This window comes from Acomys russatus, chromosome 7 (assembly GCF_903995435.1).
Source record: "Acomys russatus chromosome 7, mAcoRus1.1, whole genome shotgun sequence".
Classification (NCBI taxonomy): domain Eukaryota; kingdom Metazoa; phylum Chordata; class Mammalia; order Rodentia; family Muridae; genus Acomys; species Acomys russatus.
In genome coordinates this window covers 68295261-68322946 of record NC_067143.1, presented here as the reverse complement: position 1 = coordinate 68322946, position 27686 = coordinate 68295261, and the positions used below count along the sequence as shown (strand labels likewise).

Sequence of the window (27686 nt, the reverse complement as noted above, 5' to 3'; positions counted from 1 at the left end):
TTCCCCAGTGGTTAAATATCAGTCCCCTTGGTTAAAAATAAAAATATGCAACAAGATTTCCTTTAGGATGAAAAGTTTATTTTGCCTTTTACCTAGAAGCAAAAGTGTGAAAATCAAAAGTATAAAAATAAATACAAGTCACATTAACAGACATTCCAGTCAAAGTAAAAATAACAATAAAAATAATGCATATAAATAAAACTTCTTCAAAAGCACAAAACAGTCTCTGGCACTTTTCTAAGAGAAAACTGAACATTCAAATGTAAGACATACAAACTTTTTTTTTTTTTTTTGGACACACAAACGCTTACCTTGAAATTAAAAACACACTCCAGTTTTTCACCCTTAATCTAAAAGTAGTTGCAACTTCCCAAAACACAGTTTTACTTTAGCTAATTCCTATTGATATGCACAAACTTTAAGCTCCTCTTCCTTATGAAGAGCCCACAATGATACAAGCAAGTGGTGTCCTGAGAATGAGGGTATTTGAAAGGTAACACCATGGTAAACCTTTCCTACAAGTAAAAAATCTGTAACCTGGGCCTTTTTCATTCAATAAATGGTTAAGTCTCAAAAGAAAATCAAGTTAATACCCAGAGTGGGTTATTATTTTGTAACTGTGGCTGGGTATAAAAGTCAAATCTCAGATGGAAGATCAGAAAAACAATCTTTATCTCCATATTCTTAAAAAGGTTATTAAGAATATATAGGCTGCATCTTCAAAATACTACTATCTTTAAAATTCAAGTTATAAGGATCAAATATACACATTTTCAATGTTATGTGAGAACCACAAAGCCCTTTTTGGAGTTTAGGATAAGTGACATTCTCTTTCATAAAATCATGCTTTCTTGGTACATCGTTGGCTGATACAGTTCATGAATAAGTTAGCCACTGCAGGTTTAAACTAGACAGTGCTTCTATGCTACCTGACATCCAGATTTCTTATTAAATAGCCCTTTATTCTCTAATTAGAGCATGCTAAAAAGGACAACTATGGGGAAATAAACAACACAGACTAAACACAATTAACTGCATGCACTCTGCTGCCCCCTATTTTCACAGTGCATTCTCAGCTGCTATATTCATGAAAATTGTGCTGTCCTTTCAGAACTTCCCACCTTCCAAGAAAGTGCTTATAATCTAGTTTACCTATACCTAATAGTAACATCCATGAAGCCTCACACTTCTGTAAAACTGCCAGTCCACGGGAATGTGTTCTTCTACCCAAAACCATAACCCCCAGTCACTTATTATTTGGGATTTAGCAAGGCAAATGTTTCATCCTATGAAGTTACACTGCAAGTCAACAGATATGGGATTCTGGATGTCTAAAATTACAAAACATATATTTCTGCAATAATTTCCCTTTGAATAGAACAGTTTCTAGTTGTTTACCAAATTCAGCAATCATTATATAGTCACGAATGAAATTTAGGTGTTAGGGTTAATTTACAATTGGGGTATCAGTTCAATACTTCGTAAAAATAAGTTCAAATGTTTTCTTATGTTTATAAAAAGGGTAACTGTAGGCCTCTGGGCACACAGTTTGTTATATAGGATAAGTGCAGAAGCAAGGCAATTACTAAATGCTAATCACTTTCACCCAAGCTAGCATCAGTAGGAAAATGAGGCAGGACATCTCCAAACTGACCAGACTAAACATACAAGTGCTCAGGCCTTGCTGTCCCTTCACTTGCATACACCAAGTCCAGGGCTACGTCAAAAGCCCTGGCCAGGGAATGGACCATGGGTAACAGTACACCCTCTTTCCTGATTCATCCCAGGGAATGCTGTCTTCTTAAATTGTCGCAACATTTGGCCGCTTTCTTTGGATTTTTCCTGCATATGCTCCTAAAAATAGAGCAAAAATATTATTATTCCTCAAGGTTAGACATTTTCTGTGATATAATTTAGTAAGTTGCCAGGCATAGGGCTAAGCAATATGTTGTTAAGCTTAATTCCGAGGCAGATACTTGTCACTCTTATTTTAAGGACAGTAAACCCAACACACTGGCCATCAGCTGCCTCGGCTAACACAGCTAGAACTGCAAACTCAGAGAACCCAGCTGACCTCATCTCGCTCTCTTGTTTTGTTTTGCCAGTTCCTACTCCACTTTGGTCAGTGGTTTCCAGATCCACTGTACAGCCACTCTCACACACAGTGCCCATGAGGAAATACACTTTAAGCATAGGCTCAGAGACTGAAATCTAATTTGTAGAAACTACAATTTCAAATGTTGTGCAGCATCCTTAGGCACTGGAAAATCCAACGTCAGCCTAAGAAAATGATATCCAACCTTAACAAAAGCAAATGTCTGGAGCTGGGTGCAGTAGCTGCACTCATCGGTAAGGAGGCTGTGCCTGGAAGATCGTATATCAAAGCTATATATAAAGTGAGATTCCCTCATACAGAAACAAATGGTTTTTATGAACCAATTAGTAATAAAGAACTTAATGCCTATGTAGACCAAATCAAAGCATGACTGCCAATTTATTAAAACATAACCCGATATTAGAAATCAGCCAGGATAAGGTAATTCTTTTAAAGAGCAATGATGGGTTCATAATTAGCATTTTAGTCAGTATGTCAAGTTCTCCACTTATGTAAAAGTTCAGAACTGAGAATTCTGAACTTTCATTTCTCATATATTAATAAAATTTTACAGAAACAAGACATCTTACTTATCTAAAAACATAAAGAATGTAAATGTTGATTGTATTTATATTACTAGCTGCATCGCAATATAGTTAAACTTCAATAGCTTTAAAAGCTGAGCTTCATTACACATTATTAACTACGGCAACTGCCAGCTCATCCCTTATAGTGGCAGCCCCTCGGTGGAACGAGCGCGTGCTTCCTTGCTTAGAGACTCAGAGTGACAAATCATGGAGATGAAATGCATGAGAAAAAAACATGGCGAGTGGTCACAGTGGTGACTGATGCTACTGGGCAAAGCAATACTTACTCTGAACGATTTTCCAGCCGCCCAGGAGCGCAGTGTGGAACACTACCCTGAGAGGAACGGAAAACATCCTAACACTTCACATAATGTCACAGCAACAGCGCTGCCGTTTGGTCTGAGTTCTTAGAAAACTGACTGACTCTAAAGCAAGCAGGCTCTCCGACCAGCCCCAGTGATGTCACTCAGTGATTCAAAAGCTTATCTCGTAAGTGTGCTGGGCTCCTGTGACACTCGGTCCCTCTTGGAGTCTATGTGACCAACTGGTGATAACATGAAAAACGACAGTAACAGTAACAAAATCACTTGGTGTAATGTTGCTTCTTCTCATCTGATGTTGGAGGAAACCACTCACTGATGTAGCTATAAGCATTGCCTAAGTGTTTATTAGTGGGGAGATTAGAACTGAGTCAAGCTGTCTGTGCATGTCAAAAGGCAGCAGTCAGAGCACAGCACGGTAAAGTGTCTCGTGGGCTGCACAATCCAGTGAGCATAATCAAAATGTCTTAACCGAAACACCAACAAATATGAAAGCATTTGGTAAGAGTTTTGGATTAGCTCAAGACTGAATCGGTCTTTCTTGCCACCATAAACTGAATTTTAAAACAAGTTTCAGTTTCCTCCATGAATAATGCTCAAATTAGGAGACTGGCTTACCCTTCTGACAGAGGGAAGCTTGGGACTCCCTCACACACCTGGCGTATTCACTGTGGTCCTTGCTTATGCAGACAATGCCATGGGGCTGAACAGACGCCAGAGACATGAGATCATCATGTCTACTCAGCTATAAAAGGCGCTGCTGTGCAAGCCTGGATAATTCTACAAAACTTCCCAAATTAAAAATCATGTTTTCATATAAGTAACTAGTCATTAAGACAGCCTAACTCATAGATTTCCTGGCTGCCACTAAATACATTAAGACAAAGGTCCCCAATAACAATGTCTGTGAATATGACAACGTTATGGTGGCGAGGAAGACTGCACGCCCCACTGCTGAATGGGCTCCAGGAGTCATTGCTACACACCTGACACAGGCGCTCGGCTAGGCACTCTGCTCTGTGAAGGCTTCTGTCTACTTTGCACCACCCCCTTCACTGAGGTCTTAGGGGTTCTAATTGAATATAAAAAAGTTGATAAGTCACTTGCATGAAGGTCTGCACTTCAGAGAAAACATCCGAACAGCATCGACTACTCAAAGCATAAGTAAGCCTGAGAAGAACTCAAGTCCCACACGCACACGCTGCGATCAGGAGAGCTGCGCTGTGTCTCAGCAAGAGACCAACTCCTTCACACTTGGCTGGAGAATCACTGGGTGAGGCTAAAGTACTTGACGAGTAAGCAGATATTAAAACATATAATGAGGAAATGGTATGAAATGAAAAGTAATAAATAGCATGCCAACATCAGATGGCCACTAAGACACACTACAAAGCAGTGCAGCAGAGGCTCTCTGCACACAAAACCAGAGCCTGCTGTCGCTAGACAGTGGAGCACACACAGCACATGCGGCACTGAAGAGAACAATACAATTGTTTTTCTGTCTCAAAACTGATCTTGGCTTGAACGTTTGCAATCCCCATGTGTGTGGAATTCTTACCCTTGTCTACTAAGCAGCCTGTGAACAGGTGCATTCTGTCCTTGGTTTGGCTGAAGGACTCTGTTGACAAATTAAATGCAAAATTAATTCCAAAAGACAAATTCCATTTTTCCCAACTTTCTTTTGGTGGGCGAAAGGTGACAACGGCAAGGTTAGAGGCCATCTGTGCTATCACAAGGCAAAGCTAACTGACCAAAGCATATTAGTATGGGACTTGCACTGTGCTCACCAGACCTCAGGGGTTCATCAGGAAAGCAATGTCCAACACACACAATCCCTGTGCTTTACAGAATTTACTGACATGCTTTACGAATGCCAGCTTCTCAAACATGAGACGAAACACTCATCTTACAAGTGAGGGAAACAAGTTGTATGTGCTAACTCAGCATCCTAAAATTTTTAAACAAGTACCAAAGATTCCCCGTTGTCTGAAATTTCTGATAGAAATGGCTTGTCCTACAAACAGTGCCAGGAACCTCCGACCTGACCCGCATGTGGCCAGAACAGGACCAGACATTAATATGAGCCCTGAGCCTCACTCAGCTCCTCCAGTCAGCAGGAGTGTCCTACTGACGGAGAGAAAACTTTTTGGTTTTGTTTTTAAGATGTATTTATTGTGTATACAGGACTCTGCCTGCATGCCAGAAGAGGCCATTTAGATTACATTATAGATGGTTGTGAGCCACCATGTGGATACTGGGAATTGAACTCAGGACGTTTCGAAGAGCAGCCAGTGCTCTTCTTAACCTCTATGCCATTACTCAAGCCCAAGCAAAGTATTTTTAAAAAAGCAAGCTTCCAGTATAAAATTTTCTTTAAAACAAAAAAAGTCTCTCACTGAGATCAAGTGATATCCCACCTTGTTTCTGAAGGGTTTTGCTTAAGCAGAAACTTCTTGTTTGGCATTCCCATTTCAGCAACTCTGCCGTGATAGAAAGGTAACGACAAGGTGTTTGAGAAGAGAGGGAGCAGCTTACACATGACAGACGGGCATTGAGAAGTGAGGAGCCTGCTAAAGGTTTGTGCTGAGCATAGTAAAAATTAACATCAAGAAAAAGGTATCAGGGGCTAGAGATGGATGAGATATTACGAGCCCTGGCTGCTCTTCCAGAGGACCTGGGTTAGGTTCCCAGAGCACACATGACAATAACAACTGTCTGTAACTCCAGTTCCAGGGGATCCAGCACCCTCTCTGGCTTCTGTGGACACATAAGTGAACAAACCTACATGCTAGCAAAACATTCATACATGTTAAAAAATAAAATAAAATTAAGTTTCTAAATGATAAGTTACTAGACTATATAACTTGAGACTTGAGCTTTTGCCCCAGGATATGTTTCAGATATCAGTGGGGAACATATTTAAATGGTGAAATAATTTTAAATATAAGGACTGGCTATCAGTCAAACAAGCTAATTGTTAATAATTTATAATTAATCAAGTGACAAAACAGCCTTTTACCACTGATTTTAACGAATCTCTGTATCAAAAGGGGGATTTCTGCCCAGCATGGTGGCAGAAACCTTTAATGGCAATTTAGGCTACATCGTATGTTCCAGGCCAGCCAAGGCTACATGACGAGAGCCCGTTTTTGAAAAAAGAGGGAGAAAGAGGGATTTCTATTAGCTCAACTACAGAAAAGCAAATTGTTACTTCTTTCTAAGTTTAATTGGTTTTTTACTTTACGCATATGAGAATTTTGCCTAAACTCCATTAAGTGTAAAATGTACATGCAGAATCTATGGAGACCAAAAAAGGACATATATCCCTGGGGACTGGAGTTTGCAGGTTGTGAGCAACCAAGTGGGTGCTGGGAACAAAACCCTGGACCTCAGCAAAAGCAGCCAGGGCTCTTACCACTGAGCCACCTCTCCAGCCCCTGCTTATTTCTTACTAAATGAACCAGCTGATAACTAAAATTAACTGGTGATAATAAAGTGACAAATAGAACTTACTTCATGAACTTCTTCCTGTCAAGAGACTTCTGTGTTGCTACTGAAAGTGTCACTCGTGGACTTTTCATTTTATCCTTCAAGTACAAAAGGAATATGAGGCTGACTAGTACCAATAGCACTGCGTTAAAATAGAAGATGATCCAGAGGTGGGCGGTGGTGGCACACGCCTATAATCCCAGCACTCAGGAGGCAGAGGCAGGCAGATTTCTTTGAGTTCAAGGCCAGCCTGGTCTACAAAGTGAGTCCTAGGCTAGCTAGAGCTACACAGAGAAACTCCGTCTTAAAGAACAAAAACAAATAAATAAACAAAAAAGTCAGATAACTTTGTTTGTTTTGTTTTTTGAGACAAAGTCTCTCTATGGAGCCCTGGCTGTCCTGAGGCTCACTATGTCAACAGTCTGACCTCTGCTTCCTGATTGCTGGCATTAAAAGTGCATGCTAACACAGCCAGTCACTTAGATAATGTCTTTAAGTAATCTGACTTTAAACGCTGTTAAAATCACTACCTTTATTTACACTTTTGTGTGTGATTGCCAGCCAGCACTCCCGATATGCAATGTTTTGAGTAAATTTGGAACCAGTTTTCAGATTTCAAAAATGACAAAATCTACATGAAAGTGATGATAATACTCACTCAGGAGCGGCTGACGGTTTCCTATGAGCGACTAGAACAAAACATGCCAGGGTTTCAGCCTTCAAACCCAATGCAGTCTAGGATTCTTTCACTGAGGGGTTCCCACAGAGCTCACTGCACAGCTCAGTGGCCGGGAATCCTGAGGTCATCTCACTTCAGAGCTGTCGGCAATGACACGGAGTCTCCATCACCCAAGCTCAGAAAAACCTCTCCGTCAGAAAGACCCAGGGCAGCACATACCATTTGCCGCAGCAGTTTCTCCTTTCGGGCTTCTCGATCATGATGGAGGATTGACATTCTCTCAGCTGCATCCATGACGAAGAAGATGTCATGAATACCATAGAGGGCAGCTCGCAACTAGGTGTGAAAGAAGAAAATAGTGTCAACACACAAACAATGAGGCTGGGCTTTAGTAACGCGGTCACATATACAGCATGCGTTTCTTTCATTTGGAATGAGAGGGTACAGGAGTTTTCACTGAAACTTTTTTTCCCTGTTTAAAGTAGAGAGAAATGCATTTCCAGCCCTGGGCCTCCAGTCAGGAGCTGACCAGTTCCCTGGGGCCCTGCAGGGCAGCAGCGTCTACCTGAGCTAAGACTCGTTCCTGAAGGGAAGCGTCTTGGGCTGAGACAACACCTCTCTTCAGTGGGGCTTCTGACTGAAAGCTGCGCATGAATTCCATCGTGTCCTGAAAGAAAGAGATGCTCCTTCGTAAGCAGTTCTGAAGAAAGTTTCCTTTTATGTTCTTTATAAAAAATTACTACCAACACAAAACTATTGCTGATAACATCATCAAGCAGCCACAGCCCCTGACCATGTTTCCCTGCCTCCTCCTGCCCAGAATGGCAGAGGGACTGCAAACATTGAAGCTTTGCTGTTCAGGAAGGTTTCACCTTTTATCAAAAAGCCGAACCACACTGTAGAGCAGAGGGAGGCAGCCAGCACAGCGCAGCACAGCCCGGGGCTCAGCAGAGTGCTCACTATGATTCTGGGGTGGGATGGGGCAGATAAGTGGCAGTTGCTGGGCAGCATGAGCATGCCAGGCTGAGTGAGGTGGCCGTGCTGCTTAGCACTGCTCAGGCTGCGAATGCTGGCCATATCTGTGACTCAACACTTGAGATGCAGAAGCAGGCGGACTGCCATGAGTTTGAGGCCAGCTTGGGCTAGAATGAGACCCTGTCTCCAAAAGTAAATACTTTGTGTAAGAGAACTGTGGCTTCGCCCACTCAGGAGTGGGTGATTAAAGTCCTTTTCTAAAACTCGCTCACACCAGCTCCTTCAAGTTGTCACCAGCAGAAGAGACAATAACCTTGATTCAAAAGGTGACAAGACCACAAGGTATCTGTAGTTTATCACACACAAAAAAGCTTTCTGTCCCCAGGCCCCACAAGCAGGCCTGCCACCTTTGCCTTCACTATGCTCCATGAGGCAGAGGCTGGTGTGCTGAACTACAGAGGAGGACACAGGAGGGACTGGATGGAAATGAGACAGGGAAGAGCTAAGAAATGTCTGCCGAGGGCCCAACGACACCCTCAGCCCTAAAAGGCCCAAGACGTCATGGGGATCCCCATCCCTATTAGTCCCCATAGGGACAACACAGAAGTCTCCTATTAATCCAAGACCTAAATTTACTAACTCAGGCATCTCCATGAGCCTCTTGGCAGATGGCAGCCACACACCCTGCCACTGGTGCAGTGCTAGGACTAACTTTGTGGTCCTTTGTCTGGGTTCAGCCTGCTGTAGGGGTGGAGGCTTGTTTTCCCACCTCTCAGATTAGTTTTCTGTAACAGAACAAGTGAAACTGGGAGAAAGTTCTCAAGCATTTGAAATAGTAAAAATGCATTTATCTTTGTGCTAACTTAACACATAAACCTAGGGCTTCTATATTACATTGCTCTTGCTCCTTCTTCAAAGTAGATTTACTTTATATGTCAAGTGCACCACATGTGTGCCCATGATGTCCAAAAGAGAGCATTAGAGCTCTTGGAATGGGAGTTACAGGCAGTTGTGACCCACCATGTGGATGCTGGGAAGTGAACCCCAGTTCTCTGGGAAAAAAAGGCCAGTGCTCTTTGTTGGAGGTTGGTCTGATGTGTTTTGATGCTAATTCCTACTTGCTGTCTCTGTGACCCACCTTTTAACCAATAAAAGGCCATCACCTGGGCAGGGCAAATGGGATAGGTGTGGCTAAGGTTCCCAGGCTGGGGAGACAGAGAATTGTGAGAAAAAAAAGAGACTGGGGAAGAAGGCCGCCATGGGTTAGATGAAAGAGAAACACACGGCCAGCGTGGATGGAGGATTTGGCCCAGACGAAGAACATTAACAAGTATATGGGATTATGGATGGGAGGCATCTTAATAGAAATTATTAGAAGCAGATGGCATGGGATTGGGGCAGGTATATACCTGCCCCACTATGGGAAGTAGTTTAGAGGATTAATGTTTGCCCTGCCCCAGGTTAACTAAGGCTATTTTAAAATATAACAGGTGTCTGTGTCTTGATGGACTGCTAGCAGGTTATAATGACGTAATAATAATATATATGCCTGCTAATAAGCATTATTAGGCCCTCCTGGTTAAAATAAACAACAAAAGCTCTTAACTGATAACCATCTCTAAGTCTCTTTTTTTTAAAAAATGTGGGGCCACTTGGGAGGCAGATAAGTTCCAGGACAGTCAGGGCTACAGAGAGAAACTCTGTCTCAAAATACCTCCCCCCAAAAAAGTGCTTTTGAGTGTTTTTGTTTTGCTTTTTAATTACATTTTAGTGTGTGTGTGTGTGTGTGTGTGTGTGTGTGTCATACAGAGGGTATGCCACAGTTCATATGCAAAAATCAGGGGACAACTTGGGGGAAGCTGGTTCTCTTTTTCCATGTAGGTGCTGGGGATCAAACTCAGGTTGTTAAGTCTTGGTGGCATACACCTTTGCCCACTGAGCCATCTTCAATATATTAATTATAAATATTTTGGGTTTCATTATGACACTTTTATACATGCTCAAAATTTCTTTTTACTATATTCACATCCTTGTCACCCTCATGGTCTCTCCCCCACCTACCAACCCCTCCCTTTCTTCATTAGCTCCTCTCCTACTTTTAATTTTTTTTCTTTTCTTTTCTTTTTCTTTCTTTCTTTCTTTTTTTCTTTTTCTTTTTTTTTTTCTTTTGTGGCCCAGTGAGTTTCACTAGGGTTGCTACAAGAGCATGGGCACTTTACTAGTGGCTGCACCAGGAAGAAAATGTCCCTCCATCACCCATCAACCCTTAACTGTATAAATCGGCAAAGAGAGGCGTGGCTTCACAAGCACCTCCCATCTTCATGACAGGGTACTGGTGGGGCTAATCTTACACACATTTTGTGTCCATAACCACAACTACAAGCTCAAGAGCGCAGTAGGGGCTGGGAGGACGGCTCAGAAGGTAAGAACACTCCCTGTACAAGGATACGAGCCTCAGTTCAAAGCTCCAGCACCCATAAAAAGCTAGGTGTGATCATGTGGTCTGTAGCTAGTGCTAGGGAAGGCAGAGACAGGACACTGCCTCAGCTTGCTGCCTCCCAGGTCAGCTGTAGGCTCACTGAAAGACCCTGTCTTAAGGTAGTAAAGTGGAGAGTGATGATCAGGAACCTGTGGACACACACACACACACACACACACACACACACACACATAAATAAAAAGAAGTGCAACAACCATGCCATGCCTGGAAATGAGCATTCCACACAACTATCTTTGTGGGGGGAGCAATAATCTAGAAAAAAATCTAAGTAATCAGACTTAAATCAACTGAATTACAGTAACTAAGAAAGTTTGATCTGAATTCTGAGCTCAGCTGTTGGAAGGCTGAAGCGAAGTGATGAACAAGGAATTTCAATGATCTTACCTTTACGGTTTGTCGAAGCTGCTTCAGTTTGTCTGTTTGCATAAGCTTACGAGTAAGAAATCCTTTTGCCACAGCAGTTATTTTGTTAAATTTTGCTTGTATTTCTGGACTAAAAACCTAGAAAGAAATTACACACAATGCTTTAAGAATCCTAGTTCCATAGCCAATTATGACTCTTAATCTATCTCCACCAGCTAAAATTCCTTCCTAGACATTTGCTCCTGTAGTTTCATCTGTGCCAAAAGCTAAGCTACTTAGTGCATGGCAAAAAAATAATGAATTGATATTCAGTATACAACCTAAAATGGCAGAGTTCTTTAAAAAGATAAACTGGTTTGGTGAGATGCCTGGCAGGTAAAGCCACCAGCCAGCAGGCCCTAGGACACACAAGATGGACAGGTAAAGCCACCAGCCACCAGGCCCTAGGACACACAAGATGGACAGGTAAAGCCACCAGCCAGCAGGCCCTCGGACACACAAGATGGACAGGTAAAGCCACCAGCCACCAGGCCCTCGGACACACAAGATGGACGGGGAGAACTAACTCTGACAGGTGTCCTGTTCCTTATACTGTGAAGTGTGCGTCCCCCAATAAACAAACACGTAAGATAATTGATGGACACATATCAAGGTTGCCCACCTGAGACCATTTCGCTTGGGCCCTTCCAAAAGGCCTTGTTACTGAGAGTTTGGTCACGCCACCAGTCAGTGATCCCCAGAGGTAGAACGGTGCTTCACTTGCAGAGCCAAAGCTGTATTGCAGGGCAGAATTTGTGAAACCTAGAGGAACAGTGTAGACTCTATAGTGACCTACGGCATCATGCTGGATATCACATCATCAGAATACCTAATGTGCTGTAATAAACACGACACTCGATGAGGAACAACTACCTCAGAAACTGACCCAAATGCAGAAATAAAATAGCCACGGACATTCAGCTTCTGTGCCAGATGGAGCTTTTCAAGACAAACAGACTCTCAGTATAACTGATGCTATTGAAAGCTCTTAACTACTACTGGGGAATTAGAGGTAATTTCAGATCACTCGGGAGATAACCAGCTATTGTCACTTGAGCATGTCACCTGCTGCATGAATGAGCAGCCAGGCTCTGGGCCCAGCTGCCTGTTCTCTCTGTTAAGGTGACTCTTCTCATGAGCACCTGCTCTGCGGTCTTGGATCCGGTATCATGTCATTTTCCATGGCTGCTAAGCAGCTGGCAAACAGGAGTGAATGGGCGTTAAATTACTAGAAGGAAGGTATGGTTAAAATAGCTTACTACACAATAACTTTCAAGTGGAAAACAAGTCTTAAAAATCTACCAGAGTTGTTGGAAGTCTGGAGCGAGTCCACTTGGGACAGCATCGTTTCTAGCAGAGCAGAATCACTTCTTTTTCTCCACTCCAGCTCCAGCGCACTGTTCAAGTCATGGACACCCAGCGCCGTCCCCGCCTTCTCTTTCAGCATCTTCTCCTGCTCTTCTATCTCCTGCAAAATGACCATGTATCCCAGCACGCTAGATCCTTTAATGATACCTCATACTGTCACTGAAGGCTCATCCCAAAAGTATGTGTAATGAAGAAAACACAGTTGTTTATCCCAGGTTTTCCTCCCTCAAATTATGACAACTTGTTTCACTGATTTCACTTTTTAAAATGTTAGGTTTTTTTCTTTAAGTTGAATTTAAAATGGGATATGACTATAATAATCACGAAACAAGTATCTTTATGATATTGTTCTTGAAAAATGTATATTCAGCATCTATTTCTAAAATATTAGGAATTCTAGATTAAGGATTCAAATAAGGACTAGGCGTGGTGACGCACACCTGCAATCCCAGCCTTGGGAGACAGAGGCAGGTGGATCTCTGTGAGTTCGAGGCCAGCCTGGTCTACAAAGTGAGTCCAGGACAGCCAAGGCTACACAGAGAAACTCTGTCTTGGGGGGAAAAAAAGGACTCAGTAAGGTACTCGTTCACAAATGACTCCGTGGTTTTAGGTAAGGACCTAAATGTTAGACTTCACATTCTGACCACAAAATACTATCCACACATCAAAATCAATGACCACCTTAGAGTAAGATACGCAGAGGGAAACCGCGCGCGTGCACGCACGCACACACACACACGCACACACATACACTGTAACTCCTGATTGCTAGCCCATCCCGTCTCAGTGCCTCACCTTCTGCAGCCGTTCCTGCTCCCTCTCCTGCTCAGCTATGAGGAGTGATAACTGCTGGGCATGCTGCTCCTCTAGTCTCTTCCGAATTTCTTCAAAAGCTAACATCTTGCTTTTCAGTATTTCCTGGCCTTCTGAAAAGAAACATGTGCTCTTAAATGGAGCAAACTCATGGACAGGCTACCAGCTCCTATTTTCTGCCATCAGCTTACGCTTTGCTTCTGACCAGAGGGTAGTCCTCACATATAAGCCAGGCATCCGCACTTCAGCACTGTGAGCCACCTCACTGGCCTCTGCCCTTCTTTCACACTACTCAATAAGAACATGACTGCACCTGCTCACCTTCCCACTCAGTCAACAGCTCTCTTGATGGACCGCTGGAGCCAAGCCAGCATGTCTCATCAAGAGCCCCCCAAGCCTGACTAGCTTTAAGATGTGGTCCTCAGGGCTGAGGACAGCAGAGATTAAGAACACTCACTGCTCATCCAGAGGCCCCGGATTAGGCTCTCAGCACCCTCGTCAGATAGCCCACATCTGCCTGTAGCTCTAATTCCACGGAACAGGATGTTCTCTGATCTCCTTAGGCACTCTTCTGTCTTTCTCCCAGACCTCTGCTTTTCTTTTGTTTTTGTACGTTACAGAATACACATGTGTTTTCATGTGTGTGCATGTGGAAGCCAGACATCAGCATCAGTAGTCTTTAGTTGCTCTCTTCCTTATGTTTTGAAACAGTCTTCCCAGGACCCAGAGCTCAGACTCAGCTATACTAGCTGCCCAGTGAGCCTGAGTGACCTGTCTGTGTCCACCTCACCAGCACCAGGGCCCCATGTGTCACCTATGTCTGTAACCTTTGCAAGCTACTATGTCTGGCTTTACGTGTGCTGAGGCTCCGAACTTGGGTCCTTATGATTGCCATGTATGCACTTTACAACTGAGACCAGCCTCTTGCTTTATTTTGCTATTTTTAAAGATTTGTTTATTTATTTAATGTGTATGAGTGTTCTATCTGCATGTATACCTGCATGCCAGAAGAGGGCATCAGATCCCAGTACAGATAGTTGTGAGCTACCATGTGGTTGCTAGGAATTGAACTCAGGACCTCTGGAAAATCAGACAGTGCTCTTAACTGTTGAGACATCTCTCTAGCTCCTCTTGTTTCATTTTTAAGAAAAAGTCATTTGGATGGTTATAAACTTTTATCAGGGCTGGAGAGATGGCTCAGAGGTTAAGAGTACTGAATGCTCCTCCAGAGGTCCTGAGTTCAATTCCCAGCAACCACATGGTGGCTCACAACCATCTATAATGTGATCTGATGCCCTCTTCTGGCCTTCAGGTGTACATGCAGCCAGAGCACATAATAAATAAATCTTTAAAAAAAAAAAAACAACTTTTATTAGTTTAGAGACCTTAAAACTCTAGATTTTAGTTACAAAATAATAATAATGATGAAGAAGAAGAAGAGGAAGAGGAGGAGGAGGAGGAAAAGGAGGAAGAAGAGGAGGAGGTAGAAGAGGAAGAAGAAGAAGCAGCCAGGTATGGTGGCATATACCTGTAATCCCAGCACTCAAGGAGGCAGAGACAGGAGGATCTCTGTGAGTTCAAGGCCAGTCTGGTCTACAAAGCAAGTCCAGGACAGTCAAAGCTACACAGTGAAACCCTATCTCAAAACACCAAAGGAGGGATCATTATGATTATGCAGGCTAACTTGGAGAAACATTTTGAAATATTGAGTTAGCAAGCATCACACAATATAGTAAGTACATATTTATGGATCTACTGAAAAAGCACTCTTTCCTAGTCATTTTTTTGATACAGGGTCTTACCACGTAAGTTCCTAAGTGGCCTGGAACTTGCTATGTAGACCAGGCTGGCCTTGAACTGTAGAGTGCTGGGATTAAATATGTGCACCAGCATGCTAGTCTGTCACCACTGATTTTAGCAAGCATGATATGCTAGCATCTTACTGCTATAGTCTTCCTTTCATTTGTTACACATATATTTTTGTTGTTGTTTCATTTTGTTTTGTGAGAAGGGATTTCTCTGTGTAGCCTTGGCTGTCCTGGACTCACTCTATAGATCAGGCTAGCCTCAAACTCAGAGATCCTCCTGCCTCTGAATCCTGAGTGCTGGGATTAAAGGCATGCACCACCATGCCCAGCTCCCTAAAAATATTTTATTCACCTACAAGTTGCATTTGTTCATGTGCATTTTTTGTTGTTGTTTGTTTGTTTTTTTGGTTTTCCAAGACAGGGTCTCTCTGTGTAGCCTTGGCTGTATGTCCTTTTTTTTCTTTTTTAAACTACAGCCCCTCAGTTCAACAGTGCTGTTAAGAGTCCATTTGGCTAACAAGGAACCCTCAACATGAAACGGCACAGCTGTGGGCAGCTGCAGCCGCGCTGTGCTATCTGCCTTACTTATTCTTGCTGCTCCCAGCCACCTGCACGACTAGCCTCATCCCCTATGCTTACTAAACCACACCATTCTGGCCTGGCAAATGGCTTCTTTTGACATTCACTGAGGCAACCTTCACCCATGCAAGGTTCTCTGCTTGGAGAATTCAAGCTGGTTCCCTAGATACCAAACAGTTTTTGTGCTCTGGTGGAGGGGAGTATTTTCAGTGTTGGTTTTCTGCAGACAAGGTAGCCATAGCAGGCTGAGCCAACCAGGCTGACTTCAAACTTCCAGAGCTCCCTCCACCTGCCTCTGCCTCCCAAGTGCTGGGATTAAATGTCTATGTTACCTCACTCACCTACAGAGTGGTTTTAAGACTCTCATAAAGGTGGGTTTTGTTTGTTTGTTTTGAGACAGTGTTTCTCTGTGTAACTCTGGCTGCTCTGGAACTTGCTCTGTAGACCAGGTTGGCCTTGAACTCAAAGTCCACCTGCCTCTGCCTCCCAAATGCTGGAATTAAAGACATGTGTCACCACAGCCCAGCTTTGTTTCTGTGTTTGTTTTTATATAAAGGTGGTTTTAAGTATTCTGTCCTAAACTTATTTTTGCCCTAAGTTTAAAGAACTTAACTTACTTAAGTTACAAACCATGATAAACAAAAGCAACAATAAAGACAAAAAAACATGTATTAACAAGATGGTATAAAACTGGATGCAGTAGAAACCTGAAGCCATGTTCACCACTAAGCTGCTGCAGTCACCACCAGAGCCTCCTTATGCCACTCCAGTGGGTCTGAGGTAAAGCTGCACCAGAGGCAAGTATATGGCAAGTCCCTCATAGGTCAGGGGGCCCGGGGTTAACTCATGAGAATACGATTATGTTTCCTGTGAAGTGTTTGTGAAACCAATACTATTTTCTACAGCATGGTCTACGAAAGCCTCATCATTCAGTTGTTAAGAAATCCTAACAAGCCTGGAGGTGGCGGTACACGCCTTTAATCCTAGCATTCAGAAGGCAGAGGCAGGCGGATCTCTGAGTTCGAGGCCAGCCTGGTCTACAAAGCAAGTTCCAGGACAGTCAGGGCTACACAGAGAAACCCTTTCTTGAAAAAATTCTAACAAAGGGCGGTGAGCAGGTGCTATGTTTTCTAGCAAGATCAATGAAACTGAATAGCCTTACACACACAGGACAATTTATTTCACAATCACTTCTAAGTTTTCTTACCTTTGGGGCTAGTTCCTAGCATCTTATTCTTGTTAATGTAGATGGATCCCTTAGGGTATCTTCTTTCTGGCAGATGTTCCCTCTCCTGCTCAGCCACTCCAGCTGTTATAATGTAAGGACAATTCTCTTTTTGCAAACTGTCAATATCTAAATCAAGTCTCCGCTTAACTTTTTCAAAACTGTTATCCAAAAACTGTTCGTTTCCACAGGGGACTGGAGGGGTGTCCATCTGCTGTCTGGAATTCTGGGTCTGCATAAGTAAGGGAGATGGGTTCTTCACATCATAAGATTTATTCAGTTCCATTTGTAAATTGCAGGAGTTTTTTGCTAACAAACTGGCTGACTTGAGTCCACACATATCTTCCAAGGTTTGACTTGTTACACACTGACTGGTGGCATGTAGTTCATGCAAACTGGGCACAGCCATACAAGTACTGTCCACTTTCTGGACTCCCATCTCATCAGGCATGAAGGGCCCTTCCATAGCAGATTGCTCAACAGTGACTTTATTGTCTAATTGAGTCTCTAAAGCCTGATACACCTCACTTGGCTTACCCACAACCATATCCCTTGTGGTGTCAGATACAATTTTGGTAGCAGAAACCTTGCTTGATGAAACTCCTGTTAAATCAGTCGATGACTTTGGCACAATTTCAGATTCATTTGTTGTTTCAGCAGCAGCTGGTGTTCTACCCACTGTCTCTTCCTTTCCCTTTGGGCTTAGCTCACAGGCATTTACTGGGTTGTTTATAAGGATCTGACATGCTGATGATGGCCTGGACCGCCTTCGATGCACTGTAGGACTCGTACTTGGCTCTGGACTAGGTAATTTGGCATACGGACCTGTAAGACTTTTCAAAACTTTGTTTTCAGTAACAACTTTAAATTCTGACTCAGCATCTGGAACAGTGGGCAGTCCAGTTCCGACAGGTGGGTCTACTTTAGAAAAGCTAGCTGAATCTGGTGTGCCCATGCTGCTTGCTTGAGAAGCACCTTGGAGGAGGACGTTTGACTTATTAAGGCTTGGTTTGTCAGGGATGATGGAGTCACAATGCCTGCTTAGGGGCATGGGCGGGGCCTTCTCCTTTGCACAGTCACTAGCTTTAGCAGCGTCATTTTCTTTGTCTGAATGACTTTCATTAACACTTCTCTTAGCACTACTTCTCAGACTCCTGCTAGATTGCTCTCTTTCCACATATTCCTTTGACTTTTTCATTAGATTCTGAAGGCTCATTATGTAGGGATCTGGAGTGATGTCAGCCAAGCCTGATGGGCCCTGTCCTTCCTTTGCTAAGAGGGGACCATCAGAAACCAGCTTCTCCTGTGAGCTTGCTGCCGAGAGCCTTGGAGCAGCTCCGTTTTCTGCCTGCCTGCTGTCTGGACTCTCACACCACTTCAGAGAAGCAGAGCCTTCTGAGTCTCTAGGCCGGCCCCTCCTGTTAGGGTCATGTGGGTCCTCATCATCCACAGGCAAAAGTCCAGTCATCTCTTCAAGCTCTACTGAAGCACAGTGCTCAGCAGCGCTTGGCAAGCTGTTTGGACCTGTCGCGGGAACATTCAAGTCTCTGACTTCTGGATTAGAGTAAATGTTTTCTGTCGCCCATTGGTCAAAATCACTGGCATTTGGTGCTTTTCTAACCTGGAAAGGGACAATTAAAAATTACTATTTTTCCATCATTTAAAAAAAAAAAAAAGCCTTTGTTTGGGGCTTTGATGTGGTAGTCGTTTGTGTTGTTTTTAAGACAGGCTCTTGAGCCGAGAGTAGTGGTGCATGCCCAGCACTCAGGGAGGCAGAGGGAGGCAGATTGCTGTTGAGTTCGAGGCCAGTCTAGTCCACAAATTGAGTCCAGGACGGCCAAGGCTGAAACAGAGGCTCTCTATGTAGACCAGATTAGCCTTGACCTCAAGAGATCCTCCTGCCTCTGCCACCCAAGCACTGGGATTAAAGGCGTGCGCCACCACCTCAAAAGATCCTTAGATTTCACTGTTTTCTACAATAAAACAGAAAGATTTAGAGTTCTAATATTTGAGAACACAAAGCATGTTTCATGCCTGTTATCTCAGCACTCAGTAGACTGAGACAGGAGAAATGCTTTAAGTTCAAGACCACCCTAGACTACAGAGTGAAACTATGTCTCAAAAAGACAAAACAAACAAACAAAAAACCCACAACCATCAGTTTCTATATCCTTGATTGCATAAAGATCAAATCACCACCAAAGAAATTCATTGATTATCCTATCTTATTTATTTAAAGAAAAAAAAAAAAAAAGATCAATTCTGAGATAAATATGAGTACACACAGTTTACCCTGGGACAGAAGCAATGTCTGTAAGTTCCTTTGGTCATACATTTTTAATAACGGCAACTACTCCTGAGACAGGTCATCTCCCAACAATAATGGCATGTGCAGTAAACACTAAGTAAGCAAATGCTTTACATAGGCACTTATAAAACAAAAGCAACCTGTATAAGATATTGATTAAGCACTGGGCGTGGTGGCACACGCCTTTAATCCCAGCACTTAGGAGGCAGAGGCAGGTGGATCGCTGTGAGTTCGAGGCCAGCCTGGTCTACAAAGTGAGTCCAGGACAGCCAAGGCTACACAGAGAAACCCTGTCTCGAAAAACCAAAACCAAAACCAAAAACAAACAAAAAAGACATTGATTAAGCAAAAATAACCCTCCCGCCTCCCATATGCTTAATCAAGAATCTCCTAAAAAACTCCCTACAAGGGGCTAGAGAGATGTCTCATCAGTTAAGATAGTTGCTGCTCTCGCAGGGCACCAAATTCGGCTCCCAGCACACACACCACAGCTCACCATTTGTAACTTTAGTTCTAGATCTAATGCCTTTTTCTGGCCTGTGCAGGCACACACATGTTGTACAGACATACATGGAAGCAGAACATAAAAATAGACTCTTTAAAGGTGTTAGCCTGGTGAAATGGACCTTTAATCCCAGAACTCCAGAGGCAGAGGCAAAAAGCTGCTATACGTTCAAGACCAGCCAAGACTACCTAGTCAGATCCTGCCTTAAAAGCAAAACAAAACAAGGTATTTTAGGAGCTTTGGTTCCTGAGACCACCATCCTGCCTCTACTTGGCAGAGGGCCCTTCTCTCTGTCAGTCTTCTGTGTATACCAGCTGAGAAAAAATGCTTTCGCTTTAAAGCAACCCTCCCCATAAGATGAGGCATTTCTGGAGTAAATAATAGTTCATCTATGTAGTTTATTTTACTAGAAATTAAAAAGTCTCAACTTAGAACTCAGCTTACGAAGCTTTACTTAGATCAACTGACAGTTGGTGAAGACAGCAAGCTGTGGGGTGAGTATGTTTTCAGACAAGGGGTCAACAACTGAGACATCACGGTGAGAATAACTGTACCTCAGAGACCATGCAGGGGAAGTGAGAGCTCATTATATCCTTGGTGCTAAAAATCTGCTGTGGTTGTTTTGTACGGGCTTTTGTTTTGTTTTGTTTTGTTTTGCTAGACTATACGGCACTTCAGTTTCACTCATAAGTCCCAAGACACATAATGGTCTCCAGATGCTATGCAATAAACAATGCGCGTACACTTGGTGACAAAGAAGTGCACATGCCTGGGATCCATGGACATGGCCCAGGCATAAGCAAGACAGATCATTCTGCCGCAGAACACTTTCCATAGCTCACGTCTTTGATGCTCAAGAGCCATGTCCTTAGTGTGCCAGTGGGGTAGGGTTAGGTTAGACAAGCTAAATACATGACTGGGCCATAGGTTTCAAAGATAAAAGAGCCGCCCCCATCTATTTGTAGTCCAGGAAACCTCTGTCCATACACACAATTCACTACAGTTGATGTTGCATATGCTTTTCTAAACCGAAAGTTCTGGGACTCAAGAGTAATTTCATTAGTATACTCAGCTAATAGTAATTTGATCCTCCCCATGGATTAGATGCAGAACACTGCCATTTTTGTAATAATAGGACACATCCAGTAAGTCAATAAACTACTGTACACTAACCAATATGGAGAGTAGTTATAATCTGCAAATTAAAAATCTACTACCCACACTACATACGACCACACAAGGAAACAAGGGCAGTAGTTAGTGGAAATATCCTAAGGCTCACTACTCTTGGCCATCCAGCAGGAGTCACAGAGGCAAAGTACAAACCCTGGAAATTATGAAAAAGCAAAAGTCTTATGTATGGCAGAAATTACTTGTCCCACTTAAATCATTGGTTTTTCTTTTTAGCATAAAATAATCCAAACCTTAAACAAACTGTTTACATAAACCTGAGTTAATTTAAATAACAATAATTCCCAAAAGTGTAGATATTGTTGTTTAAATTATTTCAGTTTGAGTCTGGGGATATTTGTATTAAACAAAGCCTATTTGTTTAATCTAGATGGGATATTTTTCATACTGAAGAGCAAAACTTTCACACACACACACACACACACACACACACACACACACACACTTGGAGGCAATTATTTACTTTAGCAGAGAAGAAGAAGGTTCTTTACTAAAGAGTTTGATTAGTTCAGGGGTTACCCACAATGGGCAATTCTATCATCTCTGACACTGAGAATTCAGTTTGTAGTCACAAGACAGACAATAAGCAATTATACCCAGTGTATAGTGCCACTGTCTAAGGACCCCCTCTGATTCAAGTACTGGGCAGTACTAACAAACAAATGGATTCTCTCCAACAAATTATACTCAAACATAAAACTAAGGCACACTTAGCAGTCAGTCAGCTTTTCTGAAAAGCTGTCATCAGTGTTTACTTATTTCAACCTAAAAGAGTTTGATGACACACCTGAACATTGTCAAGAATCTCCTGGACACGAGTCAGTAAGGCTTTTTTCCTACTGGCCTGCTTTCTTGTTTGTACATCAAGCGCTTTCTGCTTTTCCTGTTGAATTTCCTTTCTCTTCTCAATGGTAAGCTGTAAGACATCATAAACATGCAAGTCAGTGGTAAAAGAATCAAATCGGCAAGTTTGGATCAGAACACCAGAGACCCTGTACAAAGCATCTAAGCAGTGTCTGGGGTTTGAGGACCTCAAGTGACTGTCACACAGATGTAACCCATGTATTTCACTCCAGCTCTGTCAAGTTGGACCTGTGCATATCACTGAATGTAGCTTACTTCCCACTGAAAATCAGGCTCTTACTCACTTCTCAAATTCTTTAAATGACAGGCAAGATTACCCTGTGAGCTGCTGCTGAATGCTTCACCTGACAGTTTCTGACTTCGGATGTCTCACTTCAGAATCTTGTCACTACACATGTCACCTCTCTACTTCCTTTAAAATATGTCCAAAGAGTTCACCTCAGAGTGAACCTGAGTAGTAGGGTATGGGTTGTCACTGTGTTACCTTCCAACCTTTCTGTGCTTACAATGTACACTACAAAATGCTGGCAGAAAAGATTGATCTTTTAATGCTCATACAACAAAAATAAATTTAAAACTTATTTAGCTCTGATTTTAAATACAGTCACATAGTTAAAAAATCAAATTGTCAATGATAACTAATGTATCTTCTCCACTCTCTTCTAGTCTCTTACCTCTTGTCAAATAAAGAACATACCATCCTTTTTTTAAAATTGCAAATGGTTAATATATAGTAAATGCCACCTATGATCCAGGGACTAGACGAAACATTTTACACATATTCACTTAATTCCCAAAAAGCACTATGAGGTCAGTACTCACTGTCTGCATTCCCATTTAAGATAATGGAGTGGACTACAAGTTCTGCCCAGAAAAAGTGGCAAACTGATGTCAACGCAGGCCAGAAGGGTCCCAGCTGCCTCTAACAGCACCCTGTCTACAACAGCACTCTCAGATCTGCCTCACTCACTTCAATGGGTACATGAAATGTATACAATGGACATGGCTAAGCTAGTCCATTATTAATGGACATTTAGGTTGACAATATTTTTGCTATCTTTTTCTTTTTTTGTTTTTCAAGACAAGGTTTTTCTGTGTAGCCTTGGCTGTCCTGGACTCACTTTATAGACCAGGCTGGTCTCAAACTCACAGCAATCCGCCTGCCTCTGTCCCCTAAATGCTGGGATTAAAGGCGTGTGCCACCACGCCCAGCCCCTTTTTTGTTTTTGTTTTCAAGACAGAGTTTCTCTATATAAACAGCCCTGTTGTCCTGGAACTCACTTTGTAGATGAGGCTGGCGTCGAACTCTCATATATCTGCCTCTGAGTGCTGGGATTAAAGGCGTGTGCCACCATATCTAGAAATCTTTGGTTATTTTAAGTGATGTTATTATAACTTGTACATATTTATTTGAACACATCAGTAAGTTATTCTTCCTGAGAATTGCTGTGTCAAAAGTTATAAACAGTTAAATTTAATAAATATTACCAAACTGCTTGCCAAAAAACCTAAACTTACTTTTTTGATAAAGTGTATTAAACATTCATTTTCCCCATAACATAAAAACACAAAGTCCAGCCAAGCCTGGTGAAACACACACTTAATCCCAGAGAGGCAGAGGCAGGCAGATCTCTGTGGGTTCAAGGCCAGCCTGGTCTACAAAACGAGTCCTGGACAGTTAGAGCTCTTATTACACAGAGAAACCCTGTCTCAAGGAAAACAAAAACAAAAAGCACAAAATCCTATGAGATCATTGCAAATTCAATAGGCAAAAACTGCTAACTCATTTTCTATTGTATTTCTCTAATTATGAAAAAGCATTAGGCATATTGTCAGTGGTTTATAAATCTTCCATTTGCTTTTCAGTGAGCTGCATTAGTCATTTACTATATTTTAAGTTATTTTAAAACAAGTAAGGGAGCTGGAGAGATAGTTAAGGGTACACTTCTCTTCCAGAAGACCAGAGTTCAGTTTAAAGCTCCTACATGGCTGGGCACAGTGGTGCATGCCTTTAATCCTAGCACTCGGAAGGCAGAGGCAGGAGGATCTCTTTGAGTTTGTGGCCAGCCTGGCCTACAAAGTGAGTACAGGACAGTGAGAGCTCTTGTTACACAGAAAAACTCTGTCTCCAAAAACAAAAACAAAACAAAGCAAAAAGCTCCTATGTGGTCTCTCACTCCAGCTCCCAGGCTCGCTGGCCTCCTTGGGCACCTGCACTCATGTGTGTACATGCTTAAGAATGAAGAAACCTTTAACAAATAATAGATAATTACTAAGTTTACCAGTGGAGAAAGCACAGCCACCCCGTGGAAGCGGATGAGGGAGATGCTGTCTCCCTGGGCGGGCAGGAAGCTGTCTGTGGACAGCGATGCCTCCTGGACGCGGGCAAGTGCTTTCTCACAGAATGCCTCATACTCCTCCATCTTCTCACCTCTGCACTAGGAAAAAGAAACTGCTATTAGTAGTGTGCTGACCAAAACACCTTACTTATTTATTACCCAAGAGTACTGGACTACTCAAATGCTTCCTGGAATTCTCTGCCTGTGCGTTTTAAGGCTTCATTTTGATGCCATGGATACCAACCAACTCAGCCAGAGGCAGAAAACAGAAAATCTACTGGCTCTGGTACTAACTTATTTTATAGCTTGAAAGCCTGAAAGGTCACTAAGCAATTTAAAACAATCGGTCCAGTAATTTCACAATTTCTAGAAAACTATGAGGCTATGGAAATCCTAGATAACCAGATGGATGAGCCAGCAAGTGCTGTCTTTTTAGCACATACTAAGTATTTGCTGACTGCCTGTGCTACATAGCATTGTGCTCCTGTAAGCAAAGAAAATTAACAAAAGGAACATTATCATAATCATGAACAAGCGAGGGACCTAGTCAACTGTGGAAAGAGAACTCCCAATGCAGTAATACCCGTAAATGTTCATTTTCAGACCATTAGGAAATTCAGTCCATAATATGGGCCGTGCAGCCAGGAAATAAGCAACACAGTGCCCTGTTGGGCCTCTGAAGACTTAAGTTATACAACATATGAATTCATATTTTTCCCACCCCCATAAACACATATTAAAGATCCAGGAAACCCCAGAGTACAGTTAGAACTGAAGAAAACTCACTCAGAGTTCTGATTAGATCATGAAAACCAGAGCTACTGCAACCACTGAACAAAGCCTCTCTCCACTCTGGTGCTTCTATTTCTTCCATTTATGCCAAGCAAGATTAATTTCAAAGAAACAACTGGTTCTGAGTGTTGAGACTGTTTTGGATGCTTATGTTCACTTTTTTTTTTTTTAAAGTAAGACTAAGAAGCAACAAAACACTTTATGACACAATCATTTTAACAACTTATAACACAATACCTTAACCAAAATTTGCAGTACATGAGATGTAAAAAAAAAAGTCTCAATAAATCCATTTCTGCTAAATTACTTTTTAAAAAAACCACACCCTTTTATATGCACCATTAAAGGGAGTACAAATGATGTTATATAATTTCTTTGCATTTGCACAGAAAGCAAGAAACTCAAAAGTCTGAGAAAGTTAAGGACATAAACGCCCTCATTAGTTTTACTTTTCTTGTGCCAGCATCCTAGAGATATCTCACTGTTGCAGGAAGTTAGTCACTTCCCTCAGTGGCCCACGCACACCCCTAGACACTCCAAAGGTACAGTGACAATAACTTACAGAGGGCAACAAACGAGACAGCCACGCTCCAGTGCTAAGACAGAGCCTGGAGAGAGCACCAAATGACTTGGAGCGTGACTGGGCCTCTCTAGCCCACCAGTTTCAGCTTAGATGTCCCCTCCTCAAAGACGCCTTCTCCAGTCATCCCATCCTAACTCCCCTGCCTCCAACACTATCATGGTACCCTGCTGTTTCCCAGTTTCCGTAGCACTTACCACTATCTGAAATGACCTCATTTACTTCCGTGAGTTTTCTGTGTCTTCTTCCACCGAAATGGAAGCTCCATAAGAACAGGTATCCCCTCAGTCTTGCTCACTGAATACCCAAGGTACAGAACAGTATCAGCACATGGTAGGCACTTTATACAATTACTGAATAAATTAATTAGGGCAAATAGATCAAACAACATAAAGCAAGCCAGGCAGAACGAAGAGAATTCCGAGGTTGGCAGCTTTGGGAACAACGAAGAGAATTCCGAGGTTGGCAGCTTTGGGAACAGCTGTATTCCCAGAGAAGTAGGTGCCTCTCAACTACAAAAGCGGTCATTAGAGAGAGGGAGTCCCAATTCCATGATTGTGCAAGAGGGCACTACCTTTCTCACACCACGGTTCCCACTTGCGAGCAATGTTTTATTTTAAAGGAGCCTTGATGACAAGGTGATCCCAACCACAAATCTACTGCCCCATACTTTACCATCAGGCATTACTGGTCCATGGTCCACTTACATGCATACCAGCCTCAGCAGGTCCAGGCATGCCTTTTCTACTCCATTCATACCTAAGTATGACTGACCTTTGTCCAATGAGCCTCTTGGCAAGCCCTAAAGACTCATGGCTCCCATCTGTTCATTCATAACCAGTACTCTGCCAGAATTGTCACTGAAGGGAAACGCAAAGGCAGCACATCTTCCTGGCCGGCCGCTTACCACTAAGTTTCCACAAATATGCAAACTTCCAATAAAGTCAGTAAAGGGTTAAAGATCTTTTATCTAGGCGCATACAGCTGTACATTAGTGGTAAGCTAGCATCATCCCTTCGCATCAGCTCTCTGTCTTTAAAGTGAACATCTGTCTCGAGGCGATTTTATGAGAAGCTAGGGAGCTAAAAGCGCATTCAGCAACCAGGAGCACTGTATGTAGGACGTTGAGAGCATCAGTAAGTGGGCGCTGCTCTCCTAATGGAAGGGATAATGGTGATGGTTTTTATCACCATCCTGGAGAAAAGAGACAATGTTTGGTTCTTGCTAAGACTCAAATGTCACCTGAAAACATGAAAAAGGGGACGAGGGCTTCCTTCCAAATCCATCTCTAGGTTAGGAAGGAACAAAAGGGTGGGAATCACCTAACAGGGGCATCAAGGGTGCTCGAGAGAACTAGCTTCATTATCCTCCTGCTGATGCCCCAGAGTGCCAAAGGTGGAGCAAACAGCGCTCCTAGGGCCTTTGGTTGTGGTAACCAGCGTTCAGAAATGGCCAGTGCACACCCTGGGGGACGCCTGCACCTCCTGCGCCAAGGGAGGAGCCCCAGCCTCTCCTGCACCAAGCAGAAGCTCCACGTCCTGTGCCTACTCTTCAGCGCAGGATGCTCCTCTGGGCGGAGCCAGCATCCAAGCATTCCCCCCCCCCCACACACCCCCGGCCCAATCTTCATCTCCAGCCTCCCCACTCCCGGTGCCTGCGTGGGCTCGTGAGCCAGGGAAGGTAAGCCGGGCCGAGAACGCCTGCCTTCTGCTCCGCGGGACACCAATGCCGACCCCCAGCCCTCCGCGAGCCTGGACCCGTAAGAAAGGCGACCCCGGCCCTCTCGCACACACCTGGTACCCACTGCCTGGTCAGCTTCTCTGCCCGTGGACCGGCCTCCTCAAGAAGTAAAGGCTTCGTCTGTTCAGACGGAGCGCATCTGAGTCCGCCGCCGCCGCCTTCTCCTTCTCCCCGCCATATTACGGGTCCCTCAGGCGGCAACGCGGGATCCTGGCAACGGCTGCCGCCACCACCTACTCAACTCCACCCCTCAGGGCCGGTACTTCCGGTGGCAGTTTGGCGGGCAGTTGAAGCGGTTGGGCCTTCGTAGACTACAATCCCCAAGGTGCATTGCGATTAAGAAATTGATGACATGATCTTTACGGAAGGCAGATGCACACTGGGAAAAGTAGTCTTCACCTCTGGCTATAAATGTCAATAGGAATTCTCCTTAGGGCCTGAATCCCCAGAAGTGTTGCTGAAGTTGGCGGGCATTTTTGGTTTTGTCTTGTTTTTGTTTGTTTGTTTTGCTTATCTGTATAGAGATA

At 43.2% G+C, this 27686-nt stretch overlaps 1 protein-coding gene across 1 annotated transcript; it reads right to left on the bottom strand.

Moving 5' to 3' along the window:
- Window positions 1-1324: 1324 nt before the first annotated feature.
- Window positions 1325-27422, bottom strand: Ccp110 (centriolar coiled-coil protein 110). The gene is made up of 16 exons (XM_051149294.1): window positions 27213-27422; window positions 25617-25716; window positions 23991-24146; window positions 21632-21760; window positions 16823-18461; window positions 13211-13341; window positions 12350-12515; window positions 11670-11809; window positions 11030-11146; window positions 7736-7837; window positions 7390-7506; window positions 6516-6589; window positions 5420-5482; window positions 4561-4620; window positions 3989-4074; window positions 1325-1854 (listed from the first exon to the last, which is right to left on the bottom strand). Exons 2-16 carry the CDS (start codon window positions 25635-25637, stop codon window positions 1802-1804), a joined length of 3054 nt encoding a protein of 1017 aa, XP_051005251.1. The 5' UTR covers window positions 25638-25716; window positions 27213-27422; the 3' UTR covers window positions 1325-1801.
- Between the last annotated feature and the right edge of the window lie 264 nt (window positions 27423-27686).

Coding starts and splice junctions, on each gene's coding strand:
- Ccp110 (XM_051149294.1), bottom strand. CDS start 25,637: ATGAGGTCATTTCAGATAGTG. Junction 12,516..13,210: donor AGCAGGAACGGCTGCAGAAG/GTGAGGCACTGA, acceptor GTCATTTTGCAG/GAGATAGAAGAGCAGGAGAA. Junction 6,590..7,389: donor AGAAACTGCTGCGGCAAATG/GTATGTGCTGCC, acceptor TTGTACTTGAAG/GATAAAATGAAAAGTCCACG.